Source organism: Ostrinia nubilalis, chromosome 18 (genome assembly GCF_963855985.1).
Source record: "Ostrinia nubilalis chromosome 18, ilOstNubi1.1, whole genome shotgun sequence".
Taxonomy (NCBI): domain Eukaryota; kingdom Metazoa; phylum Arthropoda; class Insecta; order Lepidoptera; family Crambidae; genus Ostrinia; species Ostrinia nubilalis.
Genome location: NC_087105.1, coordinates 2,176,080 through 2,197,417, shown reverse-complemented (window position 1 = coordinate 2,197,417; position 21,338 = coordinate 2,176,080). Strand labels below are relative to the sequence as shown.

The following is a 21,338-nucleotide window of genomic DNA, read 5'->3' as shown; positions in this document are numbered from 1 at the left end:
CATACATTTCAGAGAGCAGCGTTTTCTAAACATTGTAGAGCCTCAGCTATTTAACTAAAGAAATTACGCATATTTTCAACATCGACCTTGGAACTGATTGCAGCAAACTTGTAGTACTATTTAAGTACATAGTAGTATTCTGTTACGAAATACAAATAATTGACACATGCAATTACTTATAAACTTATTAAAACATATTTACTATTTGCTTACATAGGTATTAGGATGTCAACACGAGAGTTGTGTCAACATAATGCATGTGTAATAGCGAATTATTTCGAAACGGCCGCATCTGCGTGCGCGCAACGTGAATGAACGTCGTTATCTCTATTAGAACATCGTTAAGGAATACATAATAATGATAAGCAAAATGACAAACGTAATTGACGTTTTTTAGTTAGCCTACAAAATGGATGCGTTGAATTACTAGGTAGAAATGTTGACTATTTTATGTTCAAATGCAAAACATAGAGTACCTTTTGTGTGGATTAAATTTAATCTTAAGATGCTTCCACTTTTAGTGACAGCTTTGTATCAGTTAGAGAAGAGCCAAAGAGAACGGGCATACTGTGCTCAACCTTTACTTAAGAACTGCTAAACATCACTTATTACGTGTAATTTAAGTTTTTGATTGAAAAAGAGGCTGTAAAAGGTGATCGAGTTTCTTCAGCCACTCAGCCCATATGTTGTCCCAAAGTGGTGGTAGGGAAAGCTGTATTTGGGACGTGAGTATAAGTGTTTCCAGGGGGAAAGGGCATATTATGTACTGAATAAACTATTTCATTTCATCCAATTGATGTAGGTTTTGCTACATTACAGGCTAATTCTCCCGATGAATGAGCGCCTTAATAGGCACAACATCGTCGTATCCTATAACTAGGGTTTCTGCTCGAGCTTTCTCGAACTCGAGAAAACTCGACAAATTTGGCTTCATTCGAGACGAGAAAAAAATCACCGGAGCTCGAGAATTCTCGAGTTTCGATTTTGAAGCTTTAATATTCTTGAAAGCCTATTTTCTTAGACAAAAGATAGTTTTTAACATTGCTTTTAGACTGGCCCAGTCTTTCCTTTTTTAACTGATTTGATTTGCAAGTAATGATCTCAATCTGTATAATTACAAGCTTTCCGCCCGCGGCTTCGCCCGCGTTGAAATTTGTCTGTCACAGAAAAACTTTATTGCGCATGTCCCTGTTTCAAAAACCAGAATAAAACTATCCTATGTCCTTTCCCGGGACTCAAACTATCTCTATGCCAAATTTCATCAAAATCGGTTCAGTGGTTTAGGCGTGAAAGCAAGACATACAGAGTTACTTGACTGATTTAAAGACTGAAAAATCTGTTAACTGTCTGTTAGGTTAGGTACTCGTGCCTCCTCGTAAAGTTTATTCAAGTCGTTATCTTTAAGAAATTGAAACATTTATTAAAAAGTTTGTTTGGTTTATAAAAAAAAAAACTATTTATCGTAATTTTGCTATTTGGACTTGTGTTCTTTGGAAAACAAGTGATTAAATTGTAACTCCATATTATAACATTTTTTTTGTTATTATCCTTAAAGTACACGCGACTTTATGACTTTTGTTATGATTATTAGTTAATATTAATTATGAAAGAAGATTTTATTTTTTGTTACTTTCCTTACCAAAATAAGTGGTACTAAATTCTAATATTGATTGTTGTGCAATAAGTAGGTATAATAGATTAAAAAACCTGTGTTTTTATTAAATTTCGACCGATTTCAACAGTTTTCATTAAAAGATTCGAGACCCGAGAAAACTCGAGACTTTGGTCTCGAGAATTCCCGAAACTCGAGAAAAAAAGTAGGTCGAGAAATCAGAAACCCTACCTATAACCAAGTATGTTGTTAGTACCTACATCGTCTTTGGTTGCTACCCGATCGATATCAAAAAAGTTACTCCATAATTTCAGTTTCGTCCTTCACCTTCCTACTTATACATGGATATTACCGCTATGTTAATATTGAAACAAACCAAGGACAGCTTGGAAAACACTTTCTTACCTAAGTCTGTCGCCATAACAACAATGTTAACAGCATTGTTTTGTTCCGACAGTTAGAGGTAAGATAGCCAGTTCCTCCGTAGTTAAGGATTCCGGGTGAAGCTCGCTTCCACCTTCGGCCTGATCATCACTTACCATCAGGTGAGATACAGGCCAAGAGCTTCCTCATTGTGGATAAAAAAAAACTAGGGCCCTTTTAACAACAAATAATTCACAGACATACGAGACACATGTTTGATGGTTATCGTCTCAGGGTTTTTTAGTTTAGAAAAAGTATAATCTGTTTCAATAAAAAACTATGTGTTTCTATACAGAGAGGACAATCACCTCTCACGAAAAAAGCTTAGAAACCGCATTAAATCTGTTGTCATTACTGTACAAGTTTTTAGCAACCACAGTCATTATACTTATAATGGTGTTAAGTGTAAACCTTACAAAGTATGTTACCATCTACTGTGATGTTACTAAGCAATTTTACGACTACTTTACAACCATTGCAGGTCATTATTTCTAATTGATGCAAGAGATCGTAACCTCATGGGTATTTCAATTGATCTGACGAAATATAGATTCACGGCTTATTAATTTGTTAATAGGTACAGTTACAGTAGATAGAATACCACTTATTTGCTTACCTTACCTTCTAATGCTGATTGCAGAGCGTATAGCGCATTGCTCTCATTGTTACTGCAGTTTTCCATAGTTGTGTGCAGACTTCACTATGCAAAGACTAGGGAAACTGCGTCAGCTATGCAAGCTAAGCTGAAGTCACTTAGCTCTTGGTCTGCAACCGGCTTAAAGCTGACCTAAGCTACGTATAATAGATAGAGACAATAGCCCAAAGGTGTTAGTATCCGAATCGAGATCCGAGGGTCTATATAAGGCGTTATTTCAAAAGTAATCTTATAAATCCTTTGAAAAGAGGCTGACAAATGTGAATGAATTCTTGCGCTGCTTCTTTTCAGTAGCCTTTATTGTCCCGAAGCAGTGGTAGGGTAAAATTAATATTGGCACGTTAAAAAAGCGGTTTGCAAAAAGAAAAATGAGTTTAAATTTTTGTTTATTGTTACAGGCGTCAGCTGCTGCGTGTCGTCGACAGTGCGGTACTGGCACGCCAGTTGGTGGGGGGCGCCAGTCAGAGAGCTGCACAGTACCTTGTGGGGCACGCTCGCAGAGATCTTCTCTTCGGGGCACCTGGACTTCACGCTGTAAGTGACCCACCAAGCATACTTTTGTTAATTACATAGAGGTGTGATACTGGCATGCTAGCTGGTAGTGTCAAATTCCAGTCAAATGCTTATCTGATCAAATGACCAAAACTTCTCAGACCGTCAGTCTCTTAGTTACCCAAAATTCGTTAGTTCGTTTCAGCCGAAAGACGTCCACTGCTGGACAGAGGCTTCCCCTAAGGTTTTCCACAAAGACCGGTCCTGCGCCGCCCGTATCCAGGCACCTCCTACGACCTTCACCAGATCGTCGGTCCGTCTAGTGGGAGGCCTGCCCACTCTACGTCGTCATTTGAGTACTTTTCTGCCCCAGCGGCCATCAGAAATCAACAAAATAAATTCCAGCTCTTATGTGTGTATCTACCTCTTAGAAATTTATAATTTTCTCTTTTGAAAAAAAACATGGGCAGTAGGCTACCTTGATATTTGAAATAGCATGTAATTTATTTGTCTTAGAGTTATGTCCCATTAGGCCTTCTATGTAATGTCACATGCCGGTGCGAATTATTAAATGGTATTTTGCCTTGCCTTTAAATATTATTATGCCTATGCCTAAATGTATGGTCTATACAATAAAAAAATGGTTTTTCGCGCTATTAAAGACATGTATCATACAGACATTAATTATTCTGATACACGTTGTATTTCCTCAAAGTTTAGGTACGAATAAACCAGAATTTTTACCCGTTTTGTTTTTCCGTTTAGACTTTTTTAGTGTACATTAATCATGAAACAATGTGGTTATGGTTTTATTAATCCACGTTAGGGAAAGCCCAATGGAAACACGTGGCGTGGTGAAGAATCACCGTAAGGGCAGTTCTTCTTTAGTGCTAATTAGATGTATCACGATCATCATCATCAACAGCCCTTTACAGTCCACTGCTGGACTATGGGCCCCATCCACTATAGTGGAAGATTTTGCTATAATCCCCACGCTTGGCAGGCGGGTTGGAGAACGCAGTTTAAAAGATAGATTTTTTTCAGAGAGCACTGCTGTCCGTTCTCTGTTTGATGTGTAGTCACTAAGTATCACGACCAACACAGTGCAATATTCGTATTCCAGTGGCCAAAAGTCATCTGGTAGTGGGCGTTACCTAGGGCACGAAACGCAGTGTGAAAAACAAAGGTGACTAATAATTAATCTGTTGTAAACAGATCACTAATATCCCTGTTAACCCCTTCAAGTGAGCTATTTAGCTCTAAGCTTGTGTATTACATAATAAGCTTGAGCGTAAGCTTTCCAAGAGAGGGTTCACCAATCACCATAATAATAACTAGTTGTCAACGGGAATCGCACTAGCATTCCTTGAATTTCGTTTAGCAAATTATCTGTTACATTTCACAAAGTTTACTTTAAACTTTAATAACAAAACATAAATAGAAGCTGGTAATGTTGAGCTGAGCGCTAAAGTACCGTCGCGATCGCGAGCGCCTTAAAGGATAAATTACATCCTTACTTCGAGACAATTCCGATGACTCATAGTGTATTATAATATCTAAATATACATATAACTCAATGGTGACTGACTGACTGAATGACTAACTGACTGACAATATAGTGATCTATCAACGCACAGCCCAAACCACTGGACGGATCGAGCTGAAATCTGGCATGCAGGTAGATGTTATGTCGTAGGCATCAGCTAAGAAAGGATTTTACGAAACTCCACCCCTAAGGGGGTAAAACGGGATCTACGCGTACGAAGTCGCGGGCGGCCGCTAGTTAATATTTTAATTTTTAATAACCATAACATTCGAACTCCCACGACACGGGGCACCATTCGTTTATGCAATAAAAAATCACTTAACACAAATAGCTCAGCTATCTAAGTGGTCATAAATGACACAGTGCAAATTAGGACCAGCTCTATAAAATTAAGTATTTGCAGGTTATGCGATTTATTATCACGTCCAAATTGTACGGCATTATACGTCATCCAGGTTCAATGTCGATCAATAGCATTTTTTTTACTGTATTTGTGAAGAAAGAACAGGGGCATAGGATAGGAAGATATCTCACATAAGAAAACATGCATATCTTAAACAGTCTTGCATATGAGTGTACATTACAAGAGTTGACACATTCATGCGCATTGTGCATCCTTGATTAATACATCAAGCTTTTATATTCCATTGTATTGTCACTGTCCCATTTTTGGTCCACACGAAATGAAAAATCTTTGCTGTGCCTTTTAAGGGTTACAGTTAAAAATAGTAATAATACCTGAATGTGATAAATGAAGTCATTATAAATATTATGCATGTAATTTTTTTATGTCTTCATTACCCCTAACAAGTCTATTGTTCTCGTACATAACTTCTTATACCCTTGTCCAACGCATTGTGCAGACATGATTCTTGTACCCTCTTGACAATGAGTTGGTCATTGTGTTGTGTTGTAAGAATTTTCCATATATTTATAAACTTTTCCACCCGTCATAATGCAGCCATCGGTGTTTATTCGCTCATTAAAATCGCCATTGTAATCCGATGTGATGTTGAGATCGTGTGTAGTGTAGTATCACGGTGGACTGCTGTAGAACTGTCTGTCTGTATTAGAACGATAATTTAACCCTTTCAAGGCAGTGGGAATATATTTCATGAATATATTCTACTCCAAAATAATGAAACGTCCAAAATTGATGCCTGTTTAAGGAATTTTTAGTAGGCGATTCTAAAGCAAAATGTACTCGTAGATAATTTTTTTATGTAGATAAGAAAACTATGTCGGATACTCTTCTCATGTATACTGATTCAATTTTGATACATAATTTCTTTCGGTTTATTTTGAATTTGTATACAAAATAGATCCTCCCTACACTTCAGCTTGAAAGACACACAGATCACAGCATCTTATGAAGTTTTAACAAGAACCATATTGCAACAAAGTTGTAGCCTGATGTGCCGTACAAAAGCATTTTGCGTACATTACCCAACTAGTTCCTATTGTGACACCCGATGCTGTTTCGGAACAATCGAGTTTCACGCTCTGTTCGAGATAGTTTAATTGTAATGAACGAATGAACGGCGGTCCTTGAGAAGTTACTACGCAAGAAGGAACTTCGAAAATCCTTACTTTAGCTAGATGATTCCTAATTTTTCTATTTATGAGTTTTCTTTCATATCGCTTTAAGACTGACGACTGGCATAGCCCGCAGAATCTCTAAAATCAAGTGGCAGTGGGCGGGGCACATGGTAGCTCGCAGAGCTGATGCCGCTGGGGCAGAAAAGTTCTCAAGTGGCGACCACGAGTCGGATGACTTAGTGTGGGCAGGCCTCCCACTAGGTGGATGCGGACTGCGCAGCACCGGTCTTTGTGGAAATCCTTGGGAGGCCTTTAATAATAATAATAATAAATTTAATTTTTTGATAATTACATTGTAAAAAGAAAAAATTAAAAATAAGAAAGAAAAATTAATAAAGGAGATAATAATAAATTTCATTTATTCAGATTACAAAGATCCAATTATGTTAGTAACAATGTTCTTACATCTAATGTTAGTAGTAATATTTGACATTATTAATTATTTATATATATTTGCTCCTGGTTTATTAGAGCGGTGATCCAATGTCTTATCAAGACACTGTCCCACCTCCCCGCCAAAACCATTAGAATACTGTTGGGACTGTCGAGCATTCGGTTTTTGATGCTTTTGCCTTTGCCAGCAGTGGACGTCATTCGAATGAAACGAACGTTTTAAGAACCCGCACTCTACAGACTTTTAGTCGGTTGATTTTTTCGGGCTTTAAATCAGTATGAACATGTATAGAAGTACGCACAACACAATACACCGATTTGATATCGGCGGACTACAAGTCTGCAGTCTGTGGAGAGTCTTACAGCGCTTTCACATTAGGGCGTTATTAGCGCGACTGCAGCGCGGCAGCGGCGTTTTTGTGAAGGGATGCATCCGCTGCTGTCGCGCTTCTGACGCCCTAATGCAGTGGTTCTTAACCTTTAAGTCACGAGGGACCATTTTACCAAATTTCTGTCTTGTCAGGGACCACTTTTTTTTTTCAAAATCCTATGAAAGGGGAGGTCGATTTCTCGCCCACTGACTCATCACGTCACGTCACTTGTTTATTACGATGTCTTCGCGGACCACTTGGAATGCCTCCAGGGACCGCCAGTGGTCCGCGGACCAACGGTTAAGAACCACTGCCCTATTGTGAAAGCGCTCTTAAGGAAAATTTTAGATCCCGTTACAAGCTTACTTGCCCTACTTACTTACCTCATTTAAGACGTACATTTTTGACGTAAGCGTGCTGGAATCCTTACTGAAGATCTTTTAACTCACTAATTTTGAAACTCTAAAATCTACTGTCTCAAGTTGGCATTGAATTCACGACCTTTCGCTCGCCGAGTGACTGCTTTGAGTGATTAGCTTTCGGAGACAGTATACGGGTATAAAATGCCAAAATTCATCAAAATTGATTCAGCTGTTTAGACGTAGCAGACAGAACTACTGACGCATTTATATTATAAATGAAAACACGTGTAGTTGTTGAGTATATCCGAAAATACACTATTTACAAAAAACACAGTACATCCAAAAATACGTAAATCCAAAAATATTCGTAAAATGCAAATACACTTAAATGCAAAAACAGCTATCAAAGTCATCCTGCATATTGGAAAGCTTATTTTAAGCGGTTTTACAGAACTCACACTTGCCTGCGAAATGTCACACTTATGGGTCAGGGTTGTCACTAACGACTAGTCACGTTTTGTCACATAACGGCAATATGTATTATATCCTTATATCGTTCCTTGTTCAAGTGCTTGTTTCTAGTTTTACTCTTCCATTTATAAGGAGCATACAAACACGAAATAATAGCGAAATCTCAATTCACTCTAATAAGCCTTTTGTGTACCATTATAATAAGAAAAACTTGAATCTCGAGTGCTATCCACTGCTGGACCCAAAGGCCTCCCCCAAGGACTTCCACAACGACCGGGCTGTCTACGATTGCTTGATTGAATCTAATTTTAAGCGTCATTTTATAATGCTAGTCTGAGGGAAAATGTTTAGTTAAATCCTTTTTCGAAGCCGATCTGTTCCACCAACCCTACAGTTTGCAAAATCGATTGACTACAATGTGCCCTACTATCTTCAATTTCAAATAGCAACCCTAATGTATATTGTCTACAACATCAGCCGATTGTTTGTACACATTCGAAACCTGTTTTGTTCCCGCGTCAAATGTCAATGCCTCCGGCTAGGGTTGGCACTTGAATTTTAAGTAAAGTAAAAGGTGACAGTAAAACTGCTGAAATGCACGATCTAGTTACATTTTTGGACAATTACAACTTGTGTTTTAATCGAACAATTTTTATAGTATCAAAATTGTTCGATTTGCATATTCCGAAAAAATACTTGTTCTATGAAGTGAATAGAAAAATAATTAACTTTTAAAAAAAATAAAACCGACTTCAAATGCGTGAACACAAAAAAAAACTAAAAATTAAAAATATTGCGTATAAAAAAGTTCATCCCCAATTTTCCACCCTTGGGGGTGAAATATTTTCTTCAAATTCGCATGAAACCACCCTTTTGATAATACCTATTCAACAAAAAAATAATCGTTCAAATTGATTTATAATCGGCGGAGATATTGCGTATAAAAAAGTTCATCCCCAATTTTCCACCCTTGGGGGTTGTTTTTTCTATTATTAAATTTAAATGGGACCACCCTTGAGGTATTACCTATACGCCGAAAAAAGATTTGTTCAAATCGGTTCATAATTGGCGGAGTTATCGCGTAACAAACATAGAAAAAAAAAAAAAAAAAACATACGGGTCGAATTGAGAACCTCCTCCTTTTTTGAAGTCGGTTGATAAGCAACAGAAAACATAGATAGGATATATTTTGAATCTTCCGTTATCATACCTACCTGTGTCCTTAATTTTTAGCCTATTTAAAATATTTTAAAACTGTATGAAATACCTATTTCAGTTCTTTTAATGGCACAAAAACAAAATTTCATTGTCATTTGAGGCACGGTATGCATTGACATAAGCTTCCTCCAACATTACTTCTGCAGGAAAACAAAAAATATACGATTGTTAACCCTGACGGCTCTACAGCAAAACACTGCCCCTGTGGCCTAGTGAACGTACACCCCGGTGCCGCTGTAACAAATACCTACTTTGCTCTATCTATCTAATATTTTGTTGAACTAATGTTGCTTTATTATTACTAACGCAGTTAAACAAACGTTTTTGCTTGAAAACTTGGTCGCGGTACGGTACTTCGTAATAAAATGAATTCTTGGAGTAATTTCCTGATAGTGAAGGTGTTTAAGGTACTCGTAGAGACGATGGCCGTTGGGGCAAGAAAGTTCTCGAGTGGCGACCACGGGCTGGAAGACGTAGCGTGGGCAGGCCTCCTACTAGGTGGACCGACGATCTGGTAAAGGTCGCGGGAAGAGCCTGGATGCGGGCAGCGCAGGACCGTTCATTGTGGAAAACCTTGGGGGAGGCCTTTGTCCAGCAGTGGACGTCATTTGGCTGAAAAGAAGAAGTGAAGGTGTTTTAGGTAAACATCAAGCGAGTAAAACTCGTATTCACAAACATTACTATGAGGTCTCACAGTGCGCATGAACGTACAGAGTGACATATGAATATCACATAGCTCTATTCAACGCTGTGCGTTCGATTTGCTGCTTCACTTATGCATGCAAGCATCGTTTATGAAGTCAGGCGTTAACCTCATTTTTTATCAGGCCAGAGATAACCGCTGAGTAAGATTACTAATACTCCCGCTGAACCTTCTCCAGCTACGGTAGTTTTAGGAGTTGGTTTACCGTAATAGTACAGTACCTCTAGCATGAACAACTTTCGTCTTCGAATCGTTTGCGTATTCGATAAAATTCGATACTCAATCTTCGAATTAAACGATAACGTGACAATTTTGATTCTCAAAATAAGTTTCGTGCAACCACATCTCATACTAAGTTCACTTTACGACACGTTCACAAGGGCGCTGTTGTAGTTTTCTTACTAAATCTTTTGATAGCGATTCGAGTACGCAAACGATTTGAACTCGAAAGTTTTTCGTGCTAGTCGTACAGTAGTCAGCGGAGGTCACACTACACACTAGCGACCTTAATCGACAGTCAGATGCCGACACCGTTAAGTTATTGTCGTCTCAACATAGACTTTTCTTCTTTCTTCTTATTTTGTTTAAGGCCAGATCTGGTATACATATTACAGCTCACAGGGTGACCTCCTCAATGAACTCACTAGATTCAACATCATAAAATTATTATTATTATTCTTGTTCTCAGAAACAATCCACACGAAGACAATCCTCTAAGGTTGTCGACGCCCGAGCCTCTGCAGCTGGGCCCTCCGCCGAGGGCGTGCTACCCGCTCGTGGTGATCCTGGCGCGTGACCAGAGGGACACGGGGGACCTCCGGCCTGACGACACGGTGAGTGACTGAGGCAATCCACACGAAGACAATCCCTTGAGGTTGTCGACGCCCGAGACTCTGCAGCTGGGCCCTCCGCCGAGGGCGTGCTACCCGCTCGTGGTCATCCTGGCGCGCGACCAGAGGGACACGGGGGACCTCCGGCCCGACGACACGGTGAGTGACTGAGACAATCCACACGGAGACAACCCCTGAGGCTATGACGTCGACCCTCTGCAGCTGGGCCTTCATTTCCTAAAGGTGTTTTATTTACAGAAGCGGTTTCTAGCCAAAGGCCAGTCGTTGTAAACAGGTCATAAATTACCCAAACATAAAAACGAAGCTCTTATTTTTTTTAAAACCTGTTGCTTCATCAACCATCATTGATGGTATGTCAATAAATTGCTCTTGATCTCATCGACACACGTTTATTTTATATTAACCTATTTTGTGTTTGATCGAACGGATTCATTGAAGTTCTCCTATTTAACAAAACGCTGAGTCACCAACCACTACAGCCTTAATTAAAATTCCTCTCAAGTCGTCGACACAGGATTCTCTGCAGCTGTGCACTTCTTCAAGGCCAGCTTGTGTTAAACGATTAACACGCACGTACTGACGCCTCAGAATAAACAATAGTGTTTTCTTATCACTCGTGATGAGGCGATGGAAGGTCTTTTAGCAGGTATTCCATCGGCCCAAAGACTGATGTTTATTCCTGTTAGTCACCTAAAAAAATTTAAATATACATAGATGACATTGGCATATTATGTGCGTGGACTGAGAGAATTTGAGAATATTATCTTCTGTTATGGAAGAATTTAACTATACGATTAAATGCAACGATAATTTTTACTACGGTATCTGCTGTAAACACAAATGTCACTTTCAACTTATGTTTCTAGCTTTACCTACCTCCCGAGATTGACTCAGATGAGATTTGCACTTGCCGGCCAAATACTTGGAGACATTGTTTTCCTCGTCGTATTCAAGTGCATTACGCTGGCAGCTAGTAATGATAGCTATTTTCATCGCATGCGCACTGCATTACGTTTTAATAGTCCAAAAAATTGGCGACATTCTCGTTCTTTTTGTTTTCTCTCTGGTGTAAGGCACGGTTTCCACCAAAACGAATCAGAGCGGAAAAGTGTCAAATTTTTCTATAGAATTTCACAGCGACGCCGACGCGGTGTAGAGCAGAGCTGTGCAATCTGATTGGTTATTCAAAACACTTCTCCGCTCTGCTCCGCCATTGGAAACCGGGCCTTAGTCTGTGATAAAACAGCTGACTAAAAAAGCAACATTTTAAATTATCTCTGGGTGGGTGTGGTTACATCATCGCAAGTTAGCAATGCCAAGTACCTACGCAGTACATTAGATTTTATCGAAATTCTGCAAACGATTGCGGTAAAACGTTGCAAAATGCATGGTTTCTGACGTTTGAACCGGTCGTAGAGACACCCGTCAACGTTAGATTTATTTACGATCGCTATCGATGTAGCTAAGATCGTAAATCGAGGATCGAACATCGAAACTAATGAAGTAAACTTGCTTATTTATGTGATAGGAATAGCCTGTAAGTTACTTTAGTGTTATTAGATCGTCTATTGGTTTATTTGGGTTTTTTTTCGTCGTCTTGTCTAGGTAATGTAATTTTGTAAATTCCGGTCTTCCTAATATAAATAAATAAAATATGTGATTTAACACAATAGTAAGTGTAAAAGAAAATCAATGTAATCGCTCTTTCTCCTCCAACATTTTGACTGATTTAAGAAAACATTATTTCTGAGCAAAACTCCATGGCTCATGATGAAAGAATTTGATCGATGAATTATTTATGACTTTCCGCTATTGAAATTCGAATTTCCTTACTTTCCTTCCCGTCAAATTGAAATTAATTAAAATCTCTTATCTAATCGCTTGCTTCAAACTGAAATGTTTAAATTATTATAAAAAAGTATAGGCAAGTTAAATGATTTTAGCCAGAAGTCGGCATATCTTAAACAACTAGTGTAAATAATGTAAAATTAACTAAATTGATTTGGAACGAACGTAAATTCAAGTTGAAAACTTCGGTCGAGAGTTCTTATTTTATTAATTGAAAATTATTTAAAACATGAAAGTTTGAGGGCGCATTGTCTTTTAAATCAGTATAATGACTTTAGCGACACAATCATTTTCGCAAATGCAAGTTAGTGCAGATTAATGGTCCGTGTAGTAAATCAATGGTATAGTGACATTAAACACCTAACACGCCCAAAAAAAATGGCAAACAATGATAAAAAAGATAATTGGAATCGTTTACGGTGCAAAATAACACTAAAACACTGTTTTGGTTACTTTTATTATAACATTTCAACTGCTGATTTATCACCATGACAGCCTTTATGTAATGTTTATAGAACAAATCAGTGATAAAACTAGGGGTATATTCGGGGCTTTGTAAGATTCGTTGTTTGTTGTGACCCTGTTTGCAATTTTGTATCGCCGAAATGTATGAAGCGTCGGCGCCGAGCAATAAGCGTCATGTTTTTTTTTAATTACATACGTACGTTTACAACACTTATATAGTGCTAATCATAAACAATAATTAGCACGTTCTAAAACGTTCTCAGGTCTTTTACATTTTCGGATTTTTCTACTAGGGTTTGTTTTCATTATTAGCAAGATGATTCAAAGTACAGCGGCACTATGCTAACGAAACTGTGTTGCAGCATCAGACGTCAGGTCCTAGGTTTGATCACGTCATGGCCCTTGTTTTTTTGCAGGATAAACGTAATAAAATAGCCTCATACTGAGCAGAGACCAATTTGGTACAATGTATTTTGCTCTTATGTTGATTTGTAGGTACTTATTGTTTTATTTTTGGTACCAAATAAATATTTTTTTCATTCTTTCTTTCTTAAAGAGTCATAGATGGAACCTTCATATTGCCAAAAGTTTTTATGTACTTGAAGACTCTAAATGATGGTTTTCCGACAGGTGGCGTTGGTGAGCGTGGTGCACATCAGGGACGATCAGTGCCCGCTACCCAGCGGGATCATAGCGCAGTATCTCAAGCAGGCCAACGGCCACCTCTCTTGTCTGAAGGTAACCTGATGTTTTATCACTGCTGTATGTCTTATGTTAAGTTTATGTAACTTTCATATTGTACATTTTAAACTGATGAAGATAATCTTTAGGAATCTCGCTAAGGTATAAAATTTAGAATCAGATAGCTTTCCGCCCGCGGCTTCGCCCGCGTGGAATTTCGTTTGTTAAATTTTCCTGAATTTTCTTTGCTATAAACCTCACGGAGCCCGAGACCTTTCCAACGAATGCAAAACCGTGGAAATCGGTTCGTGCGTTCTGGAATTATAGCGTCAGGGAGGAAAACCCGACTTATTTTTATATAGTAGATCATTTGCTAGAAGATAGTTGATGTGACCCGGTTTTAACTGTCGCAGAGTCGAAGGAAGATGACGCATTAAGTTTTCAAGTGGAACCCTCGTCCCGATCCTTCTCCATCGCTTTCAGAAGATAGCTGGAAGTAACTTGATGAAAAAAGCTCGAGATTGTGTTTTCGGTGCTCCTTGGAAAGGTCTGCGTTCAGCAGTCAGACATCATGGACTCTGGAGCCAGACTTAATGAACCGTCATAGACGTCTACGCCCACAATGTCCTTACTAAAAATGAGAACAAATATCTCGCTTAGAAATCGGTCTCAGAACCTCAGAGCCGTCTCACTCTCTTAGCAAGTGGACTGAATAAGACAAAAATAATAATGATGTGAAATTCTCCGTTCCGCAGCAACTATACGTAAGCGGAGACGCGTGCGGCGAAGCGGAGGGCTACGCGGAGGACGCGCACGGCGCGCTGTGCTGCGTGTGCGCGTCACGGCCGCTGTCGCGCGCGCTACTGCCGTGCCGCCACGCGTGCCTGTGCGCGCGCTGCTTCCGTGAGTACCGCTGTAGGCACGGGGCGGAGCGGAGCGGAGAACCAGTAGGGATACCTATCCTACTAATATTATAAAGGCGAATGTTTGGAAGTCTGGATGTTTGTTACTCTTTCACGCAAAAACTACTGAACGGATTTTGTCGAAACTTTACAGTATTATAGTTTATAACCTAGATTAACATATAGGCTATGATTATGACGATATGTCACAAATAAATTTCAATAAATAAATAAGACGTGTCTAAAAAAGCGGCATCTATCGTCATTGGTTAAAATCACATTACAGCGCTGGACAAAGTACTGTTTTTGACGTTCGTAAATATTCATGCGGGGGAAGCCGTGAAACGCCATCTATCAACATAATATCTAACGGGGGTAAACGAGGTCCACGCGTACGAAGTCGCGGGCGGCTGCTAGTCAAATATAATAGCGACAATACGAACGGTGAAGGTGTCGGACTGACCGACTCGAGATCCAAGGACGCTGGTTCGAACCCCGCCGCAGAGTCGCTGGATTATTATGATGCCAAAAACATTAACACTGAGTTTCACCATCTAACTTTAACCGTAACCATAACGATAACCGGTGGTTTTTGAATGGAGTTTGACAGATTTTTGACGTTTGTCAAAGTTAAAATGGTGCAACCCAGCCTAAGGCAGGGAAACATTTTTAAAACTTGATAACACCTCTGGTCGTCATCGGATTGTCTAAGGATGTTGATTATTTGCACATTTGGGCATTTTTGGTAATTATAACATTTGCCAAGTTGCGTTTCCGAGTTATTGATTTAAAATGTTTGCCAAATATCAGTAACAATGATACCTACAAGTTTTTCCCTGTAGCCAAGGCCAGCAGAAAAAACTTTTGAATCGTTTTCCTTCACCTTGCGGACTTTCCTGTTTTTTTTTTCATCAGATATTTATCTCATCTATCAACCGGCTAGCTCTACATTTAGTTATTTGTGATATAATCTCTATTTTAACGGGCCTGATGACAGATCCTGGGATTAATAGAATTATTTAGGCCCGATTTGACCAAACTTTTATCCGAGAACAACTCCTGGTATAACTGGCAAATTGGCAGTTTCAGTATGGGAAATATGTCAAAACTGATGACTTATTCTGAGATTAATATTATTTACTCGTGTTTGGTCGAATCCACCCTTAAGGTTTTAACAAAATACAGATGAAAAGGCCAATTTGATAAAATCGTCCATAGGTAGTGTATATTTGCCGAAGTAACAGATTAATATTTATTTTTCAAATAATGAAATGATAATGGTATCGGGGAGATCATTCTTTCACAAAATAAATATTCCTACTTCACGTCACTTTTTAAGAGTAGTAAGAGACCAAAATAAACATTAGTCATCATCATCCTAACAAGGGCAGCGTGGTCATGCGCCGGCGCATGTCTTGTTATTGATTCACTCCGCGCCCGGGCAGTTGCACTTGGGAGACGGTGATTAGCGAGGGTGCCTGTACACTGGAAGCTATACAGTGTGTTTGGGATAGGGCTAGCGATAATTTAAGGCGATGTTGTGATGACAATTTTATCGACAAAAATGCCCAATGGCTTAATTTTTTAAATTTATTTGTTATGTGACTCTACTAACAATTTTTTCTTATATGCCCGCCTTAAATTGTCGCTAGCCCTATCCCAAACACACTGTATACTGTCCTAAAAATATTTCTAATCTATTAACCTGTTTCACCACTTGCAACGACCTTGATTTATAGGTCATCATGTTGTCAGATAAACTACAACTTTTAGTTTCATAAAGATATCTTCCAGACGAGTCACCAATAACCAGATAACTTTATTTCTTAGATAGCGTTAGATGTAGAAACTATCTGAAATTTTATCAGGAACCGATAAAACTGACACTACCTATGTGTACAAAAATGATCTACGAAATATATAATTATCTGAAAGACGCTTTTTGTCTTGATAAAACATATCACTAAAGTCTATTGTCGTTTGTATCGCGTAGATAGCATCGCTTGAGTTGTATCTCATGCCTTTGCCGCTCATTATCATGCGATGCGCGCGCGCACAATCGCCGATGCTCGTGATCTTCGGCTGATGGCGTCAACTTTGACTCAAACGTCTTACGCCTGAATTCACAATCATTACTATGAGGTCTTACAGTGCACGTGGACGAACTGGGTGACACGAACCAATCACAGAGCTCTATTCAACGCTGTGCGTTCGATTTGTTGCTTCACTTAAGCAAGCATCGATTGTGCATCGCTCGAGCTACTTCACAAGCCTTCGCCGCTCATTAACATGCTCTGCGCGCGCGCACAATCGCCGATGCTCGTGATCTTCGGCTGATGGCTTCAACTTTGACTCAAATGTCTTATATTTATATCACTAAAGTCTATTATCGCTCAATATAGCATCTCTCGAGCAACGTCACAAGCCTTCGCCGCTCATTATCATGCGCTACGCGCGCGCACAATCGCCGATGCTCGTGATCTTCGGCTGATGGCTTCAACTGTAAGCCTTGCGGTGACCTCTGGCAAGACGTGCTCACGGGATCAGATATAGAATTATCAGCATTTGCGTTCAGGTATCAACCTAAACTGCAATGTTTGGCTAAATATTTTATATTGGCCGAGTGTAAAACTCGAAATTATTTTGCAGTTTTTTCTAATATTGTGAATGCTTTTTCCACTATTTTCCTCTGGTAGAAAAGGTCCTGCTTGTGCAGTGGAGACTAAATGTAACTGAGTTTTCTTCCGCCATATCTTCACAGCACCAGTGGAAATGCTGTTCTGTAGGGCAAGCTATTTGGGACGTGAATAATTGCCCTAAAAGGGGCCTACATACTAATAAATAATTTGATTTGAAATTACCTTAATGATGATGAATGAATCTAACTAGAGCAGTGGTTCTTAACCGGTGGTCCGCGGACCACTGGTGGTCCCTGGGAGGCATTCCAAGTGGTCCGCGAAGACATCGTAATAAACAAGTGACGTGACGTGATGAGTAGAGTCAACACAAACGCAAACGGCGCACAGTAGGCGAGTAATCGACCTCCCCTTTCATAGGTTTTAAAAAAAAAAGTGGTCCCTGACAAGACAGAAATTTGGTAAAATGGTCCGACTTGACTTAAAGGTTAAGAACCACTGAACTAGAAAGTGTTTCCTAAATATTAAAGTACATTCTTTAAATTCTAATTTCGCATAGTGCCCGACAAAGCGGCGGCAGTGATAATGAACTACATAATTAGATAGTCCATTAGGTGTACCAGCGGTTATATTTGAAGCGCATCGTCCACCGCTAATGTCAGTAAATCACGGGCGGCTTGGCGCCGGATTGCAATTGTTATAAAGCTGGGGGTACACTGATGTAATTATGAATTGATCCAGTACTGGCTAACTGGAGGAAGGTAGGGCTGGTAGGGCAAAAAAAGAATGAGACATGTAAAGGCTCCTTAAGAGCATTTGACGATTTGCAAGAACTAATTTAATTAGTCTAAACAAATAAAGAAGATTTTGATTTTGGTACCCCAGGTAAGGGTAAAGGGAACTTTTTATGTAGTTAGGAAAATTCATGACATTGCACACCCACCGGTTGCGGGGTCAGTGGGTTATGTGCGGTTATCCCTGACAGAAGGGATGTGTTGAGGAAACTAAAAAAAAGGGGGGAACTACTTCAGTTTCTCTTACTTAACGACTCAGACTTCTAGTATCCTATAATAAAAATTCAAATGTGAAAATGGAACCCAAGTTCAATATTGCGAATATGCGTGACGAATCATGATGTAAAGGGATGCCAAGTTTTGTAAATAATCAGATTACCTTAAGACTTGATATAGTTAGGGGCATAGACTAGTTTGACAACCTTGATGGACCGGAGATGGCTCAGGTCGTGCGTCCGATTAAGTTTAATATCGAAGTGTGTGCGCAGGATCGTGACTGTCATTATAATTTATAGGAAAACTCGAGTCAATACGTGATAGCACTACACGAATAAACTTTATGCAAAGAAGCATGGAGTTAATGGTATTGCTTGCCTTTTTTTTGTCGGGAAAAAAAATGCATAGCATTTGAAGAATGAAAAGGCATACCCACTAAAAAGATCCCGATGCTCCGTCATTCGTCTTAAGTGGTATTCTGGATAAAGACTTCATTACCACAGTCCAGTAGGAAAAGAATCACCTAACCCAACACCGCAGTGTAGCTCTGCCCTAACTTTAGTCTGCATTGACCAACAACCGGTCGGTATTTAGGCGTTTAATTGATGTGGTTAATGGGTCAGGTATGCCAAGTCAAGTTCTGCAGTGGCATACATTAGCACCTGTGTTTGATGCAATGTTGTTGCGAGGAAAACTCGTTTGGTTTTAAACTGTGTCGATGAAATGGGTAGGCGCCTAAATTTGCTGCCTACGAAACCCAGGCCTATTTTCAAATTCAAATTCTTTATGAGTATGTAGACCCCTTTTCAGGGCACTTATAAACTAAGTAAGTATATGTCCCATCAACATCTCGGCTGATGCTGAGAAGAAGTGGCGGAAGAAATCCAGTCACCTTTGTAATACAGAGTGGTGAACTTCCTACGAAAAATGCCATCTTCTTTTCAGAATAGCATTTTTAGTAAGAGCTACTAGACTGACCTTGAAGTATTGGTCAATGACTCACTCAATCCTTCATCTTGTAACCTTGAATTGAATTTTATATCATTAGGTTATGGTCTAGGTCCATCTGCATGGCAACAAACCAGTCCGTTTATGTGTCAAACGATTATGTAAATAATTTGTATAAGTGATCTATATCGACCCCTTCCTTATTTGATTCCTATCAAATGCTGTATTCAAGGGCTCTATGTAAAGTGAAAAATAATTTGGAATGGAATAGGGGCCTACGATTATTTTTCTTTTCTACGAATGAATTAATGGACCATATAGCATTGATAGTTACTGTTTTTCCCTCACGAAACACAAAATCTTGAGTCTATCCCTCTCACGCAAAACAAGATGCCAGTTTGAGCAATAGAGACAGACAGACTTAAACGTCATTACATATTTTCCGTTTTATCTATGCTGCATCCAAATGATTTAATGGTTCATAAGTCTGCCCGTAACCGGAGTGCGAATTTCTCACATGTATTTTTAGTAAAAACTTGTTTGTTTTCTGTTGAAAAAAAGTACTCTGATAGACTAAGAGCTAGTGAACGCCAGACTTACGTCATTTTATAAAAGCTGAAAGTTTGTCAGCGTATGCTCCCAATATAGGATATAATGTTGGTGAATTATGAAGTTTGGGTCGTGGTGGCTTTGGGAGCTACCCTAAAAAAACTGTCTGGCAAGGAGTTGGAACTGTCAAAACTGTCTGGCTGTTGGGGAAAATACTTCTAATTATTGCCCAAATATTATACATAAAAATCAGATTTAATGGTATAACATTGGTAGAATTACAGTCTATTGAATATACAGAAAAAGCCACCGTAAAAGTTAGATTTACGTTACACTATAAAATCTGATTTTTATGTATAATACTTGGGCAATTACTAGAAGTATTTTCCCCAACAGCCAGACAGTTTTGACAGTTCCAACTCCTTGCCAGACAGTTTTTTTAGGGTAGCTCCCAAAGCCACCACGACCCAAACTCCATAATTTACCAACATTATATCCTATATTGGGAGCATACGCTGACAAACTTTCAGCTTTTATAAAATGACGTAGGTCTGGCGTTCACTAGCTCTTAGTCTATGACCTAACAGACCCCTTTCTCCAATTCCAGCTAAACTGGACAAGTGCCCGATCTGCCGCAGCGCGATCACGAGCTACTTCTGCATCAGGAACGACGACGAGCCGCTCTCGGAGCTCAAGCAGCAGCCGCTCTTCAACCGGCGGCTGTTCAATCTGTTCCACTACCACTAGCCAGGGTAGCAGGTACGTAGTTGTGTAGAAGATCTCTTTCAACCTTCCAGCTGGGCAAGTGCCCAGTCCCGGATCTAAGGAGGGGCAACTGGGGCACATGTCTCTGGCGGCAGTTTCGTGGACTCCCCTCCCGAAAAACACTCCACTATCAGCTTCAACCGATCTACAATAGGCGGCTGTTCAATCTGTTCCACTACCACTAGCCTTGTGGCAGGTACGTAGATGTGAAGATCTCTCTCTCCCTTCTAGCTAAACTGGACAAGTGTCCTATCTGCTACTTCTGCATCAGGAACGACGACGACCCGCTCTCGGAGCTCAAGCAGCAGCCGCTCTTCAACCGGCGGCTGTTCAATCTGTTCCACTACCACTAGCCAGGGTAGCAGGTACGTAGTTGTGTAGAAGATCTCTTTCAACCTTCCAGCTGGGCAAGTGCCCAGTCCCGGATCTAAGGAGGGGCAACTGGGGCACATGTCTCTGGCGGCAGTTTCGTGGACTCCCCTCCCGAAAAACACTCCACTATCAGCTTCAACCGATCTACAATAGGCGGCTGTTCAATCTGTTCCACTACCACTAGCCTTGTGGCAGGTACGTAGATGTGAAGATCTCTCTCTCCCTTCTAGCTAAACTGGACAAGTGTCCTATCTGCTACTTCTGCATCAGGAACGACGACGACCCGCTCTCGGAGCTCAAGCAGCAGCCGCTCTTCAACGGGCGGCTGTTCAATCTGTTCCACTACCACTAGCCAGGGTAGCAGGTACGTTAATATTTAGAAATAAATTGTTCGTGTCAGCCAAATGACTTCCACTGCTGAACAAAGGCCTCTCCCAAGGATTTCCATAACGACCGGTCCTGCGCT

The 21,338-nt window shown here is 39.8% G+C and overlaps 1 protein-coding gene across 1 annotated transcript in view; it reads left to right on the top strand.

The window, feature by feature from the left end:
• The window catches only part of LOC135080511 (cell growth regulator with RING finger domain protein 1-like), a 48,288-nt gene extending 27,800 nt beyond the window's left edge, over positions 1 to 20,488 (top strand). Inside the window, exons 3-7 of the mRNA XM_063975152.1 lie at positions 3,089 to 3,224; positions 10,534 to 10,678; positions 13,640 to 13,747; positions 14,446 to 14,593; positions 20,343 to 20,488. Of these exons, the coding sequence (XP_063831222.1) occupies positions 3,089 to 3,224; positions 10,534 to 10,678; positions 13,640 to 13,747; positions 14,446 to 14,593; positions 20,343 to 20,482 (677 nt within the window). The 3' untranslated portion in view covers positions 20,483 to 20,488. The remainder of the gene's footprint in view (positions 1 to 3,088; positions 3,225 to 10,533; positions 10,679 to 13,639; positions 13,748 to 14,445; positions 14,594 to 20,342) is intronic.
• The last annotated feature ends 850 nt before the right edge of the window (positions 20,489 to 21,338 follow it).